This window comes from Muntiacus reevesi, chromosome 2 (assembly GCF_963930625.1).
Source record: "Muntiacus reevesi chromosome 2, mMunRee1.1, whole genome shotgun sequence".
Lineage (NCBI taxonomy): Eukaryota > Metazoa > Chordata > Mammalia > Artiodactyla > Cervidae > Muntiacus > Muntiacus reevesi.
Genome location: NC_089250.1, coordinates 130,503,446 through 130,524,672, shown reverse-complemented (window position 1 = coordinate 130,524,672; position 21,227 = coordinate 130,503,446). Strand labels below are relative to the sequence as shown.

At 39.0% G+C, this 21,227-nt stretch overlaps 2 protein-coding genes across 3 annotated transcripts in view; one reads left to right on the top strand and one right to left on the bottom strand.

Moving 5' to 3' along the window:
• PRKG1 (protein kinase cGMP-dependent 1) overlaps nucleotides 1–21,227 on the top strand; it is a 1,324,229-nt gene that overhangs the window by 727,479 nt on the left and 575,523 nt on the right. The window lies entirely within an intron of this gene.
• Nucleotides 17,513–19,849, bottom strand: CSTF2T (cleavage stimulation factor subunit 2 tau variant). Its single transcript, XM_065922834.1, has one exon. It carries the CDS (start codon nucleotides 19,760–19,762, stop codon nucleotides 17,942–17,944), a length of 1,821 nt encoding a protein of 606 aa, XP_065778906.1. The 5' UTR covers nucleotides 19,763–19,849; the 3' UTR covers nucleotides 17,513–17,941.

The following is a 21,227-nucleotide window of genomic DNA, read 5'->3' as shown; positions in this document are numbered from 1 at the left end:
AAGACGTTTATAGGCAGAACGGAAGTTATACAAAGAAAGAAAAGCAAAAAAAAAAACAAAAGCACACACACACACACACACACACACACACAAAGTTGGTTATTGCAAGGTTACCCTCCTTTAGAGGATGTCAGGAATCAGGCAGATCACCTTATTTGATTCCTAATTAGCTGGTTTAAGAGTCCATTTCTGGGAGAACTGAAACTCTAACTCTCAGTTTGTTGACATGACTTAACATAAATGGATGCATCTGGGGCCTGTTGTCTTGTTTTTAAGAGGATACATTTAAATATTTTAAAGTTGTTTTTCCTGATGACCCATTAACTTCTAAAATTTTTAAGATTCTGTAGTTCTTTAACCAGCTTTCCAGAGAAATCCATTTCCTTCCCATAACCGTGCAAGCCAATAAACACCATTAGCTTCTTTGTCTTCTTTCAAATCTTTCCAATTGACCCTTGTTTGGCTCCAGTAATTTCAGCATCACTTCATCATTTCAGAAAGCATCATAGACCTTATAGTATGAGAGAATGTGAGATCACATGGTCATCAAAACTTGCATGGGCCATAGGCAGCTGGGTACACATGGCTATTTGAATTTATATTTAAATTAATTAGAGTTATGTTAAAGGAAAACTGTATTTCCACAGTTGTACTAGCACATTTTGAGCCCAATGGCTAGTGGATACCATAATCATCATAAAGGAACATTTCCATTGTTGTTGAAAGTTCTGTTTGAAAGCACTGGTTCAGACCAGAGAAAACAAACAGCTCTGTGTCTAAATTTAAGAGCACTGTAGAGCCCCATTTAAGCCATTCCATGTTACTCAAAGTTGCAAAAATTACTAATGAACCAAAAGGTAAAAATTCTATTCCAATTCAACATTTTCTCTCTACTATTTACCTGAGCAAAGAGTGCTCCCAAAAGCAGACAGGAGAAGCAAAGGAAGTGAGGAACCTCTTGATGGGACTCTTTTGTTCTGAAGAAGTCTCTACTGCCATTTCCCTTTATAAAGGTGTCATCTGCCAAAACAGAAATTTGATGAATTAACAATTTTAAGTAGCCTTTTTTTTCCCCCTGCCTGACATTTTTATGCTGTTTCCTATGGTCACAAATGAGCCAGAAGCTGCTGACAGATGGGATTTATTTGACAGCATCTATTTTAAAGTATTAACAGGTAGCAGGTATCTGATTAATTTAAGTTGTCTATTTTCTTTTTCTTATCTCCTGGCTTTGATTCAAGGCTAATGTAATTAAATGGTCATCCTGCAATAGAAGAGCTTCCAACCAAAGTTAAAGTTTTTATTAAAATATAGCATGTTGAATAGCACAGAAATCCTGAGTATAGCTTTATTAAATGTCACCAAGTAAACACACTGGGTCATCAGGAAAGCAAGAGAGTTCCAGAAAAACATCCACTTCTGCTTTATTGACTATGCCAAAGCCTTTGACTGTGTGGATCACAGCAAACTGTGGAAAATTCTTAATGAGAAGGGAATACCAGACCACCCGATCTGCTTCCTGAGAAATATGCAGGTCAAGAAGCAAGAGTTAGAACTGGACATGAAACAACACACTGGTTCCAAATTGGGAAAGGAGTACATCAAGGCTGTATATTGTTACCCTGCTTATTTAACTTATATGCAGAGTACATCATATGAAATGCCAGGCTGGAAGAAGCACAAGCTGGAATCAAGATTTCTGGGAGAATATAATAATCTCAGATATGCAGATGATACCAAACTTATGGCAGAAAGAGAAGAACTAAAGGGCCTCTTGATGAAAGTGAAAGAGGAAAGTGAAAAATTTGGCTTAAAACCCAACATTCAGAAACCTAAGATCATGGCATCTGATCCTATCTCTTCATGGCAAATAGATGGGGATACATTGAAAACAGTGACAGACTTTATTTTCTTGAGCTCCAAAATTACTGCAGATGGTGATTGCAGCCATGAAATTAAAAGACGCTTACTCCTTGGAAGAAAAGCTATGACAAACCTAGAAAGCATATTAAAACAGCAGAGACATTACTTTGCCAACAAAGGTCCGTCTAGTCAGAGCAATGGTTTGTCCAGTAGTCATGTACGGATGTGAGAGTTGGACTATAAAGAAAACCGAGTGCCAAAGAATTGATACTTTTGAACTGTGGTATTGGAGAAGACTCTTGAGAGTCCCTTGGACTGCAAGGAGATCCAACCAGTCCAGCCTAAAGGAAATCAGTCCTGAATATTCATTGGAAGGACGAATGCTGAAGCTGAAACTGAGATACTTTGGCCACCTGATGAGAAGAACTGACTCATTGGAAAAGATCCTGACCCTGGGAAAGATTGAAAATGGGAGGAGAAGGGGACGACAGAGGATGAGATAGTTGGATGGCATCACTGACTCGATGGACATGAGTTTACATAAGCTCCTGGAATTGGTGATGGACAGGGAAGCCCGGTATGCTGCAGTCCATGGGGTCACAAAGATTCGGACACAACTGAGCAACTGAACTGAACTGAAGTGAACACACCTGTGTAACTCTCACCGTTTTAAACCTTAAAGCCCTCTGTGTGCCCTCTGCCCATAAGTATCTTTTCCTTATTCTCAGAAGTTGCCTCTGTCATGACTTCTTTTTCTGTGAATTACTGTGTTCTATGTTGTTTTATTTTCTTTTATTTTTGATGTACAGGCAATTTACAGTGTTGTTAGTTTCTTCCATACAGCAGTAATTCAGTTTTTTATAATATACATGTATGTATATATATGTATGCACATATTTTTTCCACATTTTTTCGTTATGCTTTATTACAGGATATTCAATATATTGTTGTTCCTTGTGCTAAACAGTAGGGCCTTGTTGTTTATCATTTTGTCCTATTTTTGGAATAGAATTATACAGGGTGAGTCTTTTATGCCTGTCTTCTTTGGATCAATGTCATGTTCCTGGAATGCATATTGTTGCATATGGTTGTATTCTCCCGTTTCTTTTGCTGTCTAGTAAGCTACTGCATGAACATACCACCATGCAACCATTGGTTGGTAAATTGTTATGAACATTCTTATACAAATCCGCCACAACAGAACTGTGAGAATTTTACACCTTAAGGAATACTTTCACCAGTAACTGAGGACGCAGCAATGTAGACTCATATGGCAGTAACTACACTTCTCCCAACTTCCAGTAGTTCACACCCTGGCTTTCATTCAACTCAGTCGCACAGTGTCCAAAGGTAATGCCACTCACTGGGGTTGAATCCAGCATCTCATCATCTATTTCTCCTCAGAGAGGCACTGGCTTTGAGGGATAGCCTGGAAAAATAACCTTGATATCTGTGTGCATGTTCAGTGCGTCTTTATTTTTATTATTGTTATTTTAATTAATTAATTTGGTTGTACCTGGTCATGCACACAGGATTTAGTTGCAGCATGTAAACTCTGCATTGAGGCATGTGGTGTCTAATTCCCTGAAAGGGGTGAAACCCAGGCCCCCTGCATTGGGAGCATAGAGTCTTAGCTGCTGGACCACTGAAGTCCTATGCATCAGTAATAAAGCCATGAGCTGCCAGATGGAAGGAGAGATATTGGGCAGAATCTTAGGTGAGAAAGGGACACAGAAGATCCCATATTTCTGTTTCATGGTCAACCTAAGAGTTTTTTTCTTCTTTTTTCAAATCGTGATGCATAGCAACTTGACTGTGTATATTTTGTTTTTCCCCGTGAGCTGAGTAAAGGAGAAAGAAGCTAGGGATTAAAGATCAAGGAGAGGTCTTTTGTTCTCACTGTTGGCACATTTAGCCATAACAGTCTGATAAGACATTAATTAGAAAATGAAGAGCTGAGTGGATTCAGGGAGAAAGAGGTCTTGCTTTCTCAGTAGGCGCTCGAAGCTTAGATTAAAAACAATCATTAACAAATATAAAGGGCAGCACCTATGCAGCAGCTTCACAGGCGATCTCAACATTGTAAAGGAAGCCATGAATAGGGAGGGTCTGGAAAGCTTCTGACCACAGCAAGTAGCTTTATATGCAAATCGTACATTCCCTGTGAGGGACGAGAATACATCTGGACATTCACATAATAGTAATGTCCAAATATGACTGGGTTTAGGATTTTTAAAAAGAATAAATCAAAATCTTTAGCACCTGTCACCACCACCCCCATCACCACTGTTGGGCTACACCCCACAGGCCTGTGCTTGCCCAGCTTCAAGACAGAAGGAACCCCAGGCAGCGACAAAGACATCAGGGATTTAATGGATCGGGGAGCTTACACGTCTGAAGCAAGGTCCTGGAGCAACACCCCACCGTGTGCGGTGGATGGCAGGGAAGACATGATAGCAGGTTTTGCCCCCAGTGGGGAGGGGAGATTACCTGTTATAGGGGAATGGATGTCAGGTTGGAACATGCGTTACTGGGAAATCTAGCAGAGGGATACAGTCCTCACTGCCCCTTTGAGAACAATCACTAGCTGGGGTCTGGGGCAAGCATATAGGAAGGTCAGTCCTGTGAGTAGGGTGTTGGTGAAGCAGGCACGGATCTAGCAGATGGTGTACAGAGGGCAAGAGAACAGCCATCTTCAGTGACCTGCGTATGTAGCCACCACTCTAGATTTTTCTTGAATCTGAACCTCAAGAGTTGGGGACCAGGAATCCTGTTTTCAGAATTTCCAGGAGATTCTGATATGCATCTGATGTGAAAATCACTTCTCTAAATAGAGTCAGATATCAAATTGCTTATCTTTCCTCTGAAGGATAAGACGTTGGTTACTTAGATTGCATTGTTTTATAGGAAGAGGTGACTTTTCATAGGAAAAGAGGTTCACTGTTTTCCTTTATTTCACGTGACCAAAAAAGAGGTTGTGCCTAGATAAATGTCTTGTTTGGAAGCAGCTGGTTCAAGATAAAGACACCAGATCCCTGAAGCTTCATGAAAGACTGATACGTTTGTGTGTGGAAAGGTCAGGTCTGACACAGGGGCTCCATGTTTTACACGAGCAGGAGAAGAGGCCTCAGGCTAACCGTCAGTCATTGCCTTGGGATATAATGTACTCATATTATTCATAGGACTACTGTGGTGAATTATTGATCTCCTAACTCTTCTGTATGAATTTTATGATGCATTCATTTACTGATATTTATGAAGGCAACAGGGGAAGGGGGCAACAGAGGATGAGATGGTTAGATAGCATCACCAATGCATGAACTCTGGGAGATAGTGAAGGACTGAGGAGCCTGGAGTGGTGCAGTCCACGCATTTGCAAAGAGTCTGACATGACTTAGCAAGTGAACAACATCTACAAAATGAATATTCATAAATACTTATTGAAGACATAGCACTATGTCAGGTTTACTCTAGATATGAGACCACAATGGTGAAAGGTAAAGTTTCTGACATTTAGTTCTTATTCCTCTATCATTTTCAGCTATTGCTTTTTTTTAAAATTCCTGCAACTGTCTTTATTCTCTTATTGCTGTATATCTGCTGAAAGTCCATATAAAATCTATATTGTTAAGTAAATAACAATATTTTATGTGCAGCTACAAGTCAGTAGTCTCCACAAAAGGATCTGTTTTACAAGCATAGTGCCTAAGAAGCAACCTATTTGTTTTCTCTTTATTTTTTTGTCTTTTTCGTAGTAGCTTTTGACTGTGTTCTTGATGGCTACCTTTGTTAAATGTCTCACTCTTATAAAAACAAAGCCATTTTGTAAAAAAAAATCCCTTGAAGAGCTTGCTAGCAGATTACTTTGGGCCACCAGAGCTTTTTCCATTCGGATTCCTTTGATTTTTTTTCATAATTGATCTTGTTCAGAGAGATCTTTCTCAAATGTCAATCTGAACTTTTCCTTCCCCAAATCCTTGAGTTTCTCCATGTATCTTTCAGTCCAGAGATCAAACTCTGTAGGTTATCTCTGAAGGCACAGGGTTCTACAACCTTGCCTTCTCTCCTCTGCTTCCATATACCCCCCTTCTCACTGAAACAAACTATAAAGTTCTCTGATAGCTCCAGGCAAGTTCATTGCGGCACCTTAGCTCAGAGAAATCCCCTGCTCAGAATGGCTTCTCACTAACTCCTCTCGATCTTCAAAACGTAGTTCTGTTGCACAAAATTTCCCTGAAGACTTAGGGACTCAGATTCTTATAATTGTGCTGCTATCATATCGCAGTGCTAGAGTGCCCTGTACTGCCCTCTATTTGGGGGGGCTCTCCCCTCTAGACTAACCTCCTTCAGGGCAAAGCCTACGCTCAGAATACCTGGGACAAAATAGACACTGAATTAGTGTAAAATCCATGAGATTGGTGGTTTATTTTTGCTGTTTTGATTCCTCATTGCCTGATACATGAGGAACATTAGATACTGAAAGAATAAGTGAATACAATGAGCTAAGGCTACTTTCATTTGTTGTCTTCTGAATACTACATATTGTGTGAGAATATTACACAAGTGGTGGTGTATTTATTGATCTAAGTGCATGAGCACTAATTATTGATGAGCAGTTTTAATGATGCTGTTTATTCTGAAAATTAGTGATGGGAACATCCAGGCAGTTGATCTGTGATTTTTGACCATTACCCACAATGATATGTAGCCATAAAGTAACTCATGTCCTCTGTTTGTGCTATCCACTATGTAGCTGTTAGCCACATGTGGCAACCACTCAGTTCACTAAATTGGAATAATTTAAAAATGTACTTTCTCAGTCTCATTGGGCTTCTCAAATGGTGCGAGTGGTAAATGACCACCTGCCAATGCAGGAGATATAAAGAGATGCAGGTTCGATCCCTAGCTTGGGAAGATTCCCTGGAGGAGCACCTGGTAACTCACTTCAGTATTCTTGCTTGGAGAACCTAATTTAAGTTTTCAGTACTCACATGTAGCTAGTGGCTGCCATATTGCAAGCATAAATATAGAATATGAGATTTAATGATATGGTAGCAAGTTCATAAACTGTAAATTTACCCATTTTGCTCTTACTTTTTTAAGTAAAATTTTGAGAAGAAATAAGGTAGTCATAAGGAAATGCATTTCAAAACATGATGAATATTTTGACATACGTTTGCTTATTGAAACCAAAAGTGTTTGCTAAATTAATGCCAAGTGAATGTTAAAGAAGGTACTCATTAGGAGGTCATAAAAAAAATCTGAAAAAATCTGTAACTTTGAATTTCAGTGTAATTCAGTATTGTGGTAATTTCCAATTTTTGGTAAAATAAGCATATGTATAGGATTAGTGTAAGTTAATACTCTTTTATTTAAAGCTAGTTATATTTGGTAAAAAGTTTTTTCCAGTACATGTAATTCTGTAGGGTCATTTTCTTAGGTCAGTCTGAGGAATATTAGATGTGTATAAAGCACAGACTGCTAAATGAGGATTAATGAAATCATCATATCTTGGTGCATTTATGCTGCGAGGTAAATATAGCATAATGTTTTAAATATAGCACAGTGTATATCATTTTTGAAATCATGAAGGAAAGGGCAAAGTTTTACATGAATACTTCATTTGTAAAACACTTAAGATACAGGTACTCTAAATATAATACTATAACAAATAGTGTAAATGTTTTCTCAAACGTTTTTATTGCATTGTTAAAGTTTGCTTTGGGTGAGGAGAAACAGTTTCTAAAATCTATCCCCTGTTGTACTGGATAAAACTATAGGAAACAGACATATAAGCCATAAAAGCTCACTCTAGATAAAACTGTGATTCCATTTCTATTGGTTTGTCTAAAACAAGATTTCAGGAGCTTGCAACCTCTTGGGTCAAACAGAGTCAGCTGTTAGAGGGTTTTTCAACATAAGATTGCCTGCACCATTGTAAAGTTGTATTAGATTTCTTCTTGTACAAAATACAGCTTTACTATATAAGGGAACATAAGGAAAATGGTAAGGAGAGAGGTATATTTTTCTTTTCCTGCCCTGATCTTACAATCTTTTCATCCAAAACACAGAACAAATCAATGGTTTAAAATACCTCCTTTTCTGGCAATAGACTTTTCTTGTGGGTTCTTTCTTTTCTCTCTTGATATGGATGGAGGTCCTCATAGCTGAGCTAATTCCTCCCATTCTCTATTCCTCTCTCTCTCTCTCTCCCTTTTCCAGGGTATACAGGGCAATAAACAGAGATTGCTCATGTTTTCATGTTGCCTTAATGCTTCTGTGTCCCAAGTTTTATTTGTTTGGGGATAATATCAATGTCTAGTACGTATCAAGAAGAGATATGGCACAAATTCTGCTACCAGACAGTTTTCTCAGCCACACTAGAAAGTAGATAACTCAGTAGACAGAAAGTGAGAAAAAGAATTGGGTCACATAGACAGTATTGCTGGAACCAGTATTTAAACACAGGAAGAGACCATGCTCTTTAACACTGCATTGCCTCCCTGGAAGAGTGCCCTCTCTTCTTTCAAAATCAGCTAATGTGAAGATGTTTTCCTCAGCCCTCTTCGTGTCCCTTACTGAGTCTGAGGGCTTCCCAGATGGCGCTAGTGGTAAAGAACCCACCTGCCAATGCAGGATGCTAATGCAAAAGATGCATGTTGGATCTGTGAGTCAGGAACATCCCCTGGAGGAGGACATAGCAACCCACTCCAGTATTCTTGCCTGGAGAATCCCATGGACAGAGGAGCCTGGTGGGCTACAGAAAGAGTTGGACAAGACTGAAATGACTTAGCATGTACGCCAGCTAGGTCTGAAAATTAAACTGACAAAGATTAACAGGAGAAAAACATGACTGTACTTATTTAATATACATTTTACATGGCACAAGAGTCTTTGTAAGGAAATGAAAACCCAAACAAAGAAACCTGAGTATTTTCATGCTAGTTTTGGTGGAAATTGGACAGCAGAAGTATGTAGGTCAGAAGAGCATAACTCAAGTGCAAACTGGGGGAATGTATTAGCAAGGCCTGTCTGTTGATCTCAGCGTCCCTTTGTCTTTAGAAATAAGGATGTTCCTTTTCTTAGGATATAGGGAGGCATCTCTCATAGGAGGGTTTTTTGACCTGTTTCTGGGGTGAAGGGGGATGTCAGAATAACCTTCTTGCTTCTGCCATTTTTTTCACACTCCTTCAGCTTAACATATTCATTATGCCAAGGTGATATCTTTGGGGCTTGTGTGTCCTCAACCCCACCAAGAGATATAAGTCATGATAATCATTACCTACATTTTCCAAAAAGGTATAAGAATATAACTGAAAACCATCACTTCTACCACTGCAACTTGACTCCTCCTATTTCAGGTCAGTTCTTAAATCATGAAAGAATTATTTTTTTCCCCTGTTTTAGGGATTGTCATCTGATGATCTACTGCATAAAACAAAAATGCTAAAATCATAAAGCATTTTATTTTATTTATACATTTTATTTATAGTGAATAGATTACATGGAACAGGCATTTCTCCAAAGATCTACAAATAGCTAATAGGGAGATGAAAAGATGTTGATCGTTAGCCATCAAGGAAATGCAAATCAAAACTATAAGGAGATTCCCCTTCACACATGTTTGAGAAAAAAGTGTTAGTTATTTAGTCACATCCAACTCTTTGGGAACTCGTGGACTGTAGCCTGTCAGGGTCCTCTGTCCATGAAATTCTCCAGGCAAGAATTCTAGAATGGGTAGCCATTTCCTTCTCCAGAGGATTTTCCCAACCCAGGGATAGAACTCAAGCCCCCTGCATTGCAGGCAGATTTTTTACCATCTGAGCCACCAGGGAAGCCTGTGGTTATAATAAAAATAAATTAACAAGGGTTGACAAAGATGTGTGGAAACTGGAATGCTCATTTGTTGCTGGTGGGAATATAAAACAGTACAACCACTTTGGAAAACAGTCTGACAGTTCCTCTAAGCTTTAACATAGAGTTATCATATGATGGAGTGATTCTACTCCTAAGGATATACCCAAGGGAAGTTAAGCAAATGGGCACACAATAATTTGCAAATAAATGTTCATAGCAGGACTATGCTTTTTAAAGACAGAAATCAGATCAGTGGCTTCCTAGGACTGAGTAGGGAGATGAGTGAGGATAAGAAGTGAGGCTAGTGAGTTCAGGTTTTCTTTTTGGGATGATGAACTTGTTCTAAATTTAAGTTGCACAACTCTATGCATATACTAAAAAAATATTGCATGAAATGCTTTAAGTGAGTAAAGTTTATGGCATGTAAACTGTATATTATTAACATTTTTTTTAAAGAGATGACTGGAAAAATAAATCTCAGTACTGTTTAAATTTGATATTGACCAGACCTATCCAGCAGATAATATTTTTATATATTTCTTATAAATGATCTATTGTTATTCCATATAAATGTTTTCTTTCTAGCTTTGTATTTTATTTATTTCTCTCTGTTCTACCAAAGCCCCAGTTTAGTACTTGGTTCTTGGAAGAATAAGGACAGAAGATTGATTTTATAAATCTTTCATTATTGCCTAAAAATCACCTTTTCTAGCCTGTGATAAACTTCCTTACTTCGTGGAAATGATGCTTGACGTTCCCTTCACATTCGATCCCCAGTATGAAAACTATTCTGTCCTCTCACTGTCTCCTTCTTAATGCCAAAGCATGTGACAGGGAGAGTAGGCCTTAGAGCTGGACAGACTTAGACTCAATGGTGCCTCAACCTCCTATAGGCTATGTGACTCAGGGCAAACTAGATCACTTCTCTAAGCATATTTCTCCCTACTGCCTCCAGGGTTTAGTCAGCTTAGAGATGATGTATGTCAAGTGGTTGGCATTACTTAGCTAAGCTTTTTATTTATTAACCATGACTCAATCTTCCAGAAGACGGCATGGATCTTATAACTGACATCTGTGTTAGTTCTGGAACATTTGAGAGGCTCTTGCTGCCATCTTCCTTCCTCAAAAACAAATCTCTCTCCTACCCCCAGTCTTGTGGCTGATGTCTGAAATTCCATTATTATAGGTGCCTTCATCAATTCAAAATCTTTGATCACTGTGTAAATAAAAAAGGCATATCAGAGTAAAAATATTTTAAACAATTATATTCCATGTCTGTATCAATGTAAGTGAATTTTTCTTCCTTTTCTTATTAAAACAAACAAAAAAATCTTTTGTGGTATGGCAGGTAAGACCCAAAAGACTCATAGAGTAACTGAAGATGAGCTGGAAAGGGCACTGCTTCCTTGGGGTAGAAGCCTTCAGTTGCATATAGAGTAGGTCTGTATTTCTGGTGGGGCTTAGAGGAAAAAATTAAAAAAACTATACCCACTGTTGAAACAACATTTTTCAGTCCTGGTAATTTGCTAAATTCACCACAGTGATCACAGGGGATGAGTTTCACAATCCTGCCTTGGCTGGCCCTGGCTGGTTCAGTGGCCAACTCATCCATCTTCCTCCTCTTTATGAATCATCCTGGGCAAAAAGGACAATGGACAAGAGATGCAGAAAAGCCTCTTTTCTCCCGAGGATAATCCAGCTCTAATTCCTCAGGAAGGGCAGCTTTGGGCCATTTTAAATCAAGGATATTTTTGTTCAAGGCTCCTAGTTTGTCTAGTTTGTCCCTCCCAGCAAAAGCACCTACTAGGGGGTAATTGCTAAACCAGTTTACCCCACCAACCAAAGAGTCTGTAAATTATCTCCCAAAACATTCTAATTAAGCAAATTTTGTTTTCCCTCTAGGAAAACAAAGCCCCAGCTTACTAAAATACAAATTGTCTGAACACGTGTGAAAAGGAGAGATGTAAATTCACTGTTCCAAGGTCATTTTCACAGCCTCACAAGGGTGCTTTCTTTGATGTCACTTCTTGAAAGGCCTTGATTGGAATTTAAGTTGTTGTTTGTTAGAAGTGTTTTGAGGTCAGTCACTTGAATACAATGTAAACTTTTCTTTAGGGAAAAAAGCATTATTTACTTAATTTATAAAAGTTGATTTGCTTAATTTGTACTCTTCATCATGAAGGGAAAGGCTACCCACTTTAGTATTCTGGCCTGAAGAATTCCATGGACTGTATTCCGTGGGGTCGTAAAGACACTGAGCAACTTTCACTTTCACTTTCAGTCATGGTCAAGTTCAAAAACAGAGTTTAAAGGCACAGATCAGAACATATAGTTTTCATACCATTTTCAATAAAACTACTGAAAATAAATTAACAGAATAAAAGCTGGGCAGTTACTTTTAGCTCCTTTGGTTATAATGGTCCTTTCTTTTCAGTGCACAGGAGTATATAGATGAAGTTTGAAAAATATTTAGCAGCAGAATTCTGTTGACAGCTCATTCTCACTGAAACGTCAACATGCTGATTTTATGGTTTCAAGATTTCTTCTGTTTACAGTAGACAAGATATAAAGGCAACCTGAGTGTCCCTGGATAGATAAATGGATAAATGAATGGATATATGAATGTGACATATGTATATATACATACAATGGAATATTACTCAGCCATAAAGAATGAAATCTTGCCATTTGTGACAACATGATTGGATATAGAGGGTATTATGCTAAATGAAATAAATCAGACAAAGGCAAATATTATATGATTTCACTTATATGTGGTATCTAAAATACAAATTAAATATTTCCATCAAATCTAATAGCTATGTTTTAAAGCAAAGTAAAAGCAGGAGTTGTAAACTCAAAGCATTATAAGGAATGGCAAGTAATTGTATGAATAACCTAGCATAAGATCCAGGGACTCAGGGAAAGGTGGGCTTATGGACAAATAGGAGCATATATGTAAATGCATTCAAATTCAAAAATTTTGTGAACCTTGGCTGGTCAGACAAAACATACCTTCAGGCTCAATTGACCTACAAGCCACAGATTTGGGGTCCCTTGTCCAAAGACATTTAAAGTTTCTACAGGACAAAACTTTGACAAAATTAATGGTGGTGGGATGCAGGGAGATATGTGATTCTAGAGATATTAATACTGTCATTTCTTTTGTTTCTTAAAATAGATGAGGATTTTTTCTCTGATTGATGTCTGATATGTCTACAGTGATGAAATCATCTTGACTACAGGTTTACCTAAAGATAGCACATATATTCTATTAATAGGTGATGACTGTGTTTACCCTCTTAGAGCGAGGTTTGTGTCTGGCAATTTTTTTTAGTCCTTCTTATTTATATTGCTATATTATTTTACATGTTACATTTGAGATATAGAATATGACTTTATGAAGGTTAATGCACCAAGCAAGCCCTTTATAGGTCCCTGCGTGCATGTGTTCATGCTCACTCAGTTGTGTCTGACTCTCTGAGACGTCATGGACTGTAGCACCCCAGGCTCCTCTGTCCATTGGGTTTTCCCAGCAAGAATATCAGAGTGGGATGTCATTTCCTTTTCCAGGGGATCTTCCCAACCCAAGGATAGAACCTGCATTTCCTGCATTGGCAGGCAAATTCTTTACCTCTTAGCCACCGAGGGAGCCGATATTGGAGCTTCCATCACATTAATTCAAATATAACATTTTTAATGTGGCTCATGTATTATTAAGGTGAGCCTTTAAGATAAACTGGGAAGTGAGATGTTGTATCTTCTTCTGTGGCATGGTCAGGGATAAATACATAAGTACATTCCTAAATAGGTACAAATTCCTTCAAATCCATTTGAGGTAGAAAAGAAATCAAAGGCTGGTAGGTACACTGAAGTGGCCTACAGATTTCTTGCAGTAGAATTATTGAATATTAGTAACATACTAAAACCAAATTTTTATTAAAATAGCTAATAAAATAATGTGGGAAACTGATGGTTTTATTACTTGATGCCCAAGAAATTAACCAGTCTACTTTTGTGAAAGACAGCAAATATGTAATCAAGCAGATAAGATTTTTTAAATGACCAGACTTTGTGACACGTATGAGGTGTATTTCAGATGTCTGCAGATTTAAACATATTCAATCATACAAAATTGATTACGGATTAAAATGTTATATATTTTATTCTAACTCTGTGATAATTAGTTATCTACCTTTTGGAGCTAAATCAACTCCTAATTATAAAGAGTTGTCATTAACCAGAACATCTTGGTTCTTTTACTAGGTACATACTTCAGAATTTTTACGTACAGCAAAGAAGCACTGGGTTTGTTACTTTTGACAATGCTACCCCAAATCACTTTGTTACATTACATGTCCTTTACTGGCATAAGCTTTATTCTGTGGTAGAAAAATATCAAGAAGGAATATGTCTGTTAACATCTCATGAGAAAGGTCATTTGTAATATGAATTATCTGTGAAACTGAACTTTCAACTGGGGGAATACAACTTTTGTTTTAATGTGCATAGAAGCAAATGAAAATATTAAAAGATCTGTTTCAGTTAAGATCTGAAGTATACATACATATGAAATATATTAGCATACTAGATATCAATATCATATAATAGTAATACTATCAATAGTATTAACATTAGTTATATTTATTAGCTTAAATATATTCATTTCCTTAAAATGAATTAGGTCTTCACTATATTCTCAACAAAAGATGGAGAAAAGCAAGCTCCAATCAGAAATCTATCTGGTGATTACCTGGCAGTGTGAAGCTCCAAGAAGCTGTCAGTTTCTTTTGTGAGAAGACTGTGAGATGTAACTGATAATTCCGTTTTTCTGCCATAGTAAGTTGTTGCACATAATTATCCTTAAACCTCATCAGACCTAAGAGAATGGCCTGACACACCATAGGAAATAAGGTTCTGTGTGCTTAGCTAATGTCCCAGCACAGCACGGAAAAGTAAAAAGATTTGCAAGCTGTGATTATATTAAGGATTTTTTTTTTTTTTAAAGGAAAAGCTTTCTACTTTTAGAATTCTGAGAATTAGAGTTGAAAAGTTATACATATCTCACTTGGATTAGCCTACCTTTAACTGAAATTCAGGTATCTTGTCTGTATCTTATCAAACGTTCCCAAACAAGAAGTCTTGGGATATCAGCAAACATTAAAACATATTGTGATATTAATCAATATGAAAGGATGATGAGCAGGCACTGATTAAAGCTGACCATTTATTTCCCAAAAACATGCACAGACCAAAAGGAATAAGCCATAAAGAGGCATTTCCAAATCTGTGCTCCACCCCACTACCTTTACTATTGTTATGAGTGTATTTGTGATTTTATTTGTAGTCTGCCCATACATGGGGAAATGCAGGATGCCAGGGTTAAAACAGACTCTGACTGTAGTAGACATGTATTGCTTATATTCTTATTCTCCATCAGTACTGGGTCCGACCATGTGTGAATTGGAAATGAGGAGAAAAATCTATTCTATTCAGCTTAGCAGAGTAAAGGTGATTGCTTGTATTATCTATTTCTAATTTATTTTCTAATGCAAATAGTTATTAGAGCTCCTTTGTTCTGTGTTGAATTTAAATTGTGTTAAATTCATGTGTTAATAGGATTTTTTCCACTAAAATTGATAAAATTTTTGTCCTTCCTTCTCACTTGCAATTTTTGCTATATATAGTGAATATAGAAATGAGTAAAACAGTCCATGTTCAGAGTTTCCTGATCTACTAAAAGTGGGAGTAGGGAGTAGCAGATAAAAGTAAAATACACTGAAAGTCGCTGTCATGTCTGACTCTGCGACCCCATGGACTGGGACCTGCAAGGCTCCTCGGTCCATGGAATTCTCCAGGCAAGAATACTGGCATGGGTAGCGGTTCCCTTCTCCAGGGGATCTTCCCAACCCAGGGATTGAAGTTGGGTCTCCCTCATTGCTGGTGGATTCTTTACCATCTGAGCCACCAGGGAAAGGAAAAGTGAAGTAGCTCAGTTGTGTCCTACTCTTTTCGACCCATGGACTAGAGCCTACCAGGAAGAATCCTCTGTCCATGGGATTTTCCAGGCAAGGGTACTGGAGTGGGTTGCCATTACTGCATGACAATTTAACAAGTGCTGTCAGTAATGAAGTCACAGTACCTATAAGGCATTCCTGGGATACAGAGTTCTCTGTGGGGAATATAAATAACAGGAAGCCTAAATGTCTGAATATCCAGGACGTTGCTACTGATACCTACCACAGAAGAAACATGGTTGGATATATAATACACAAGTATTTATGTAATCAGTATAAAAATTATATCCATTCCTGTAATTTCTTTAGATTTGCCTTTTTTCATTTAAAAGAAAACAGTATTCAGGCCCCATGGAACTCTCAGTAGATTGATAAAACATTTGTTAAAAAAACACCAGATACTAGACTCAGCCTAAATTTTTTCAGTCTGCATTAAACAATGCACATTTTACTACAACAAAGAACATTAAAATTTAATGGCTTTCAGTTAAAAATCTTTTAGTGAAAGCTTTGGGATACAGTAACTACAATTTTGAAGTAACCTAGCCAACTCTGAGTTCATATTAACAAGAACTATACAGATGTAAAGGAGTGCTTTATCCCCTCCAATAAGGGAACACATATAGAAAACATGGGGAAATGAACAGTATGAACAATAAAACAGTAAAATAGGCAGCAGGAAACATCATAGGGAGGAAAACTTGAAGAATCAATTATCCATTTAAGGTATAAAACCTTGCAAAGGGAAAATATGTCTAGGCTTACTTTGTATTATTATTTTCCCTCTGTAAGCAGATACTGGCTTTTCTTCTTCTAAGATCAACTGGTTACTTCAGCGTTTCTGGATGTTATTTGGGTTATTTCTGTTAATTACTACTTATTCTATCATATAAGTGTTTGTCTCACAAACAAAAAAGGATGTTTGTTCACATCCTAAAGGCTTAAAGATAAATCAGGTAGTAGTTCTAAAGGTACCTGGTAAGCCCCACCTCCTACCAATTTTTAAATGTCTCATGGGTATGTATATTAGAATTAAATGATTTTATTTATTGCTTGTAAAAGGAAAGTAATAACCAATTGAGTGTATTTCAGGCTATAAGAATACCTTTAAATCTGGGCCTCAATTATTCTGATAAAATGGTGGCAGATAAGCAAACTTTGAAATAAGAACTAAAAGGCATTTTAAATGTTGCTGAGACTAAAATTTTTAATTCCTGATTTTGGTTGACCAGATGGATACCATCTGTGTAATGGAAGTGAGTTTCTAGGAAATTTGAGAGCTTTACTGCATGAAGCCTTCCACTATTTAAGGAAATAATAGATTATTTAAGAAAAGTCCAATGCTGTGTATAATTCATCCTGATCAACGAGACCCTACACAATGATTCTGGGGAAGAACATGAGAGAATTATTTAGATTCAATTAATTCAAGACTACTGACAAATAGGACATTACTCAGAGATACAGTCTCATCAGAGCAGATTTAAGTAACTTAGTTGACCCTAGAACTGTCCTAGAAAAGTCATGCTAAAGGTCAGGCCAAAATATTGCTGGAAGGGTCGTATAAATAAAACATCACGCTAATAAGGTGTGTCCTTAACTTCAGGGGGAAAAAAAATTGCAAATACAAGTTGAGAATTATCTGGTTAGCTCTAACATCCTGAAGTAATTCCAAAATTTATAGTAAGACAATGCTTAAACCAATACAGCATTGTATTGCCCCTGAAATAGGATTTTGTACCTTAAACGCCTTACCAAAAAAATACATCTTGTAATTCTGAGGTAAACATCTTTATTTTCTTACACAACCAAACATGTTAAACTATCTCAGTACATTAGCATTTGAACAGGTCATCTTTTAGTCTTTAAGCAGTTTTCACATTGTTTTACTCAGTATTTTTAAGATGGACTTAACACCTTGTAGACACATTTAATAATACTGCATAACCTTTGTGATCTTATTTGGTATATAATGATGTTCAGTTATTTTTGTATATTTACAGGGAATTAAACAGACCCACTCCCTCCTCCCCCTACCCCACAATTTAAAAGAAAAGACAACAAGAAATGAAATTAGGTTCTGGGAGGAAAGAAACCCTAATCATTCAAGTGTGGGGTTTCAGAAGTCAGCTTTTTGCACCTACCCATTCTCTATGCTACAGAAAACCTTTGTGAGACTACCACCAAATATTTTGTAAAACCTTTCAAGAAGTTCCAGTAGATTTCTGGATTTGTTCCTTTAAAATCAAGATACTCTGCCTTTGCTCAGGAGGCAGCATGGCAATCTGATCTGCAGTCAGCTGAAGAACCTGCATGATCAAAGCTGCCTTTTCTTGATCCTGGGGGGTTACTTGGCTCTGCCCAGGACTAAAACTGCTAGGCTGGCCTCCACCTTGCTTGCCTGCCCCTTGCATGCCCGCCCCCTGCATGCCAGCTCCTTGCATGCCTGCACCCTGCATGCCAGCACCTTGTATGCCCGCCCCCTGCATGCCACCTCCTTGCATACCTGCCCCCTGCATGCCAGGTCCAGGGTTTCCCACCCCTGAAATGCTGGGAACCTGTCTGGGTCCCTGAGGACCACCTGACCCCATATTAATAGGACCTGGACCCTGAATTCCCCCAGTCATAGCGCCTCTCGAACTGGGGCCAGGGCCCCTCATCTCCATTCCTCTTGCATCCATGCCTCTCGCTTCCATTCCTCTGGTTTCCATTGCACAGGTCTCCATTCCTCTTCTCTCCATCACTCGTGTCTCTAAGACCTCTGTTTCCATGGCTCGAGTCTCCATCCCTCGAGAGTCTCTGCTGCCTCTGCCATCCATAGGTAGCCCCCTTTGATCCATCATAGGTCCTCTGGGCTCACTCATGAGCATTCTAGGATCTGCTAAGGGCCCTCCCCTCATCTCATGTGAGGAAGGGCCCCTGCTGTCATGACCAGCGGCATGGTGCATTGGAGGACCCTGATGTGGTGGGCCAAGATAGCCTCTGGGCTCCACCTCTCCAGTGACTGAAAGCAAAGTCCCTCCACGTGGGTCATTTGGAGCATCCCCTAACAGTCCTCGAGGAGGCAGGCCACCAGCAGTCATGGGTCCACGAGGCATAGGAGCTCTTGGATCAGATATCTGCACCTGCCCCCGCTCTAAGGGCACGGGGCCAACTCCTGGCATTCCAACTTGGGGCTGCATTGCTCCGCCAGGAGTTAAGGGGCCAGGGCCAGGAACTGCGGCTGGCATCGGGCCTTGGGGTGGAATTCCACCCTGGATAGGGGTCTGCATCAGAGGAGGAATGTCTTTCACAGGTCTTCTGGCCAAATGTTGAGGCTGAGGGGCCGGGGGGTTCTGCTGGTTCAGCAGAACGTTAGGTCCAGGACAGAGCCCAGGGCCGGGGCCGGGGCCAGGGCCAGAAACGGATTGAGATTTCCCTGGGATGAGTGGTGTGACATGAACTTTGCGATGCAGAATTTTCAGAGCAATCTCTGGATCCATGATTCTCATCACTACTTGTGCCTGCAACAGCGCATAAGCCAGCTGTGGGTTTTGAAGTAACATATTTCGAGCTTCCTGGTGGCTGTTTTGGACACAGAGCTTCATCTGCTTCATCAGCTCAAACATCTGCTCCGGGGGAAGACTAGCGACTGCTCTGGTAATCGACTCAGGAGCATCTTCTGGATCGATGGGGTCCCCGTAGGGAGAGTCAATGATAGGCGCTGCAGGCCCTAGGCTCTTTAGCTCCTCCTTGTTCTTTTCACTGGCTGCATTGTCCACGCGAAGCGCTCTCCCGCTGAACTCCCGCCCATTAAGGTTCCGCATGGCACTAAGCGCGGTCTCCTGGTCTTGGTACTCGCAGAAGCCATAACCCTTAGGTTTGCCCGTCTCTCTATCGTATACCAGCCGGAAACTCACAACAGAACCAACCTCAGAAAAAATGTCCTTTAACTGCTCTTCAGTTGCCTCATACGGAATGTTCCCCACGAACACGGAACGCAGTGATCGATCCATTGCCGGGTCTCTCACCGCCAAACTCGACATGATTCCGATCGCCACACAGCGGAGAGCGGCTTCTTCAAGTCGTCCTCTGCCGACCCACACTTCCGCCGAGCACCGGAAACAACTTTTAAATTCCGGGCAGAAACCTCACTAGTCTGTTTGAATCGTTCCGCTGAGACGCAGCACCGGCGCCTCTATGTTTTCCTAACTAAACTATTGCTTTCTGTTCTTGGTCCTTCCTGAGGCGCATGATTCCTTTCTCACCTCTTATTCTGCAAACTTTTCTACGGCGCTCCACCACCCTCGCTTGGTGTGGGTCGACCACAGTAAAGATGGCCGCGTCAACTTCACCATGGTAACGAGGAGAGGCCGCCTTCTATGACGTCAAGGGCGGTTTTGCTTCCGTTTGACCGGCGGGAAACCGCTAACTGAAAGCGATTAAGGCGGCGTCTTCTGTGTTGTGGTAGAAGTATTTCCGCGTATCAGTTTCTTAGCTATATTTAAAATCACAGTGCAGGCAATGAGGGGGAACTGTAGTTATTTCAAAGTAGACTTTGGGTTTTCTCATTAAAATTCAAAAGTAATAGCTTATTTTAGAAACACATTTTTGGACAATAACTGTCCAGAAATACAAGCTGAATGCCTGTGCTAGCTCCATCCCCGCCCCCATTCGGTTGCTTCGGTCAATCCCTGAGGAGAGGTGCCTGGTCCTTACAGGTTAATTTTTGTGCGCGCACTCAGCAATCAATCTTTTCAAAGTAATATTTTTTTCTTAGTTATATTAACCAGTATTAATAATAATTTATTGAATTTTATGGCTACAGCGTGTTAGTTAAATGCATTTAACCATTCTTTAGGCATACAGGTTGCTTCTGATTGTTATTACCTGATGCAATGATTCCGCCACCTCTATTATGAAGGAGGAAACTAGTACCTTTTCTGTTGCTAGTTTTGCTGGGAGAAGTTAAAACAAGTGGAATGTGGGTCTGTCTCTATTTAACAAGCAATTAGAATTGAAGCTTGGTGTTTTGCTAAACAGCTGGTAACCTGCAAAGCCTGACCTCTTACGCAGGTTAGTTCCTCATAGCTCCGGAGCATCTGCCATGTACTGAGGCCACTAGAGTACTTGAAAATGGCTAGTGTGACTGAGAGATTGAACTTTTAATTTCATGACTTTTATTAAATATAAAAACCGATATTCACTTAGACTTTTGGAAAACTTCTTAGTAAGTTTAGAGCAGCTTGGGTGTGGAATTGACTTTTGCAATGAAAAAATAAATTTAAATCAAAAAACTATTTTCAGTTAAAATTTAACATATTAATTGAGGTATACTAGTAAAATATATGCAAGATTTTGAAAACAATATAAAAAGTAAACCACCTCATTAAATTTTTACTTTATTATTTTAAAGTGATATTTTTAATACATTGGAAAAATATATTTTAACATCACTCATTTTACTTTTGTTTAATGTGGTTACTTAGAAAAATAATATTACATATGTAG

What these genes read in the sequence shown, in the direction of transcription:
- CSTF2T (XM_065922834.1), bottom strand. Translation starts at nt 19,762, where the DNA reads ATGTCGAGTTTGGCGGTGAGAGACCCGGCAATGGATCGATCACTGCGT.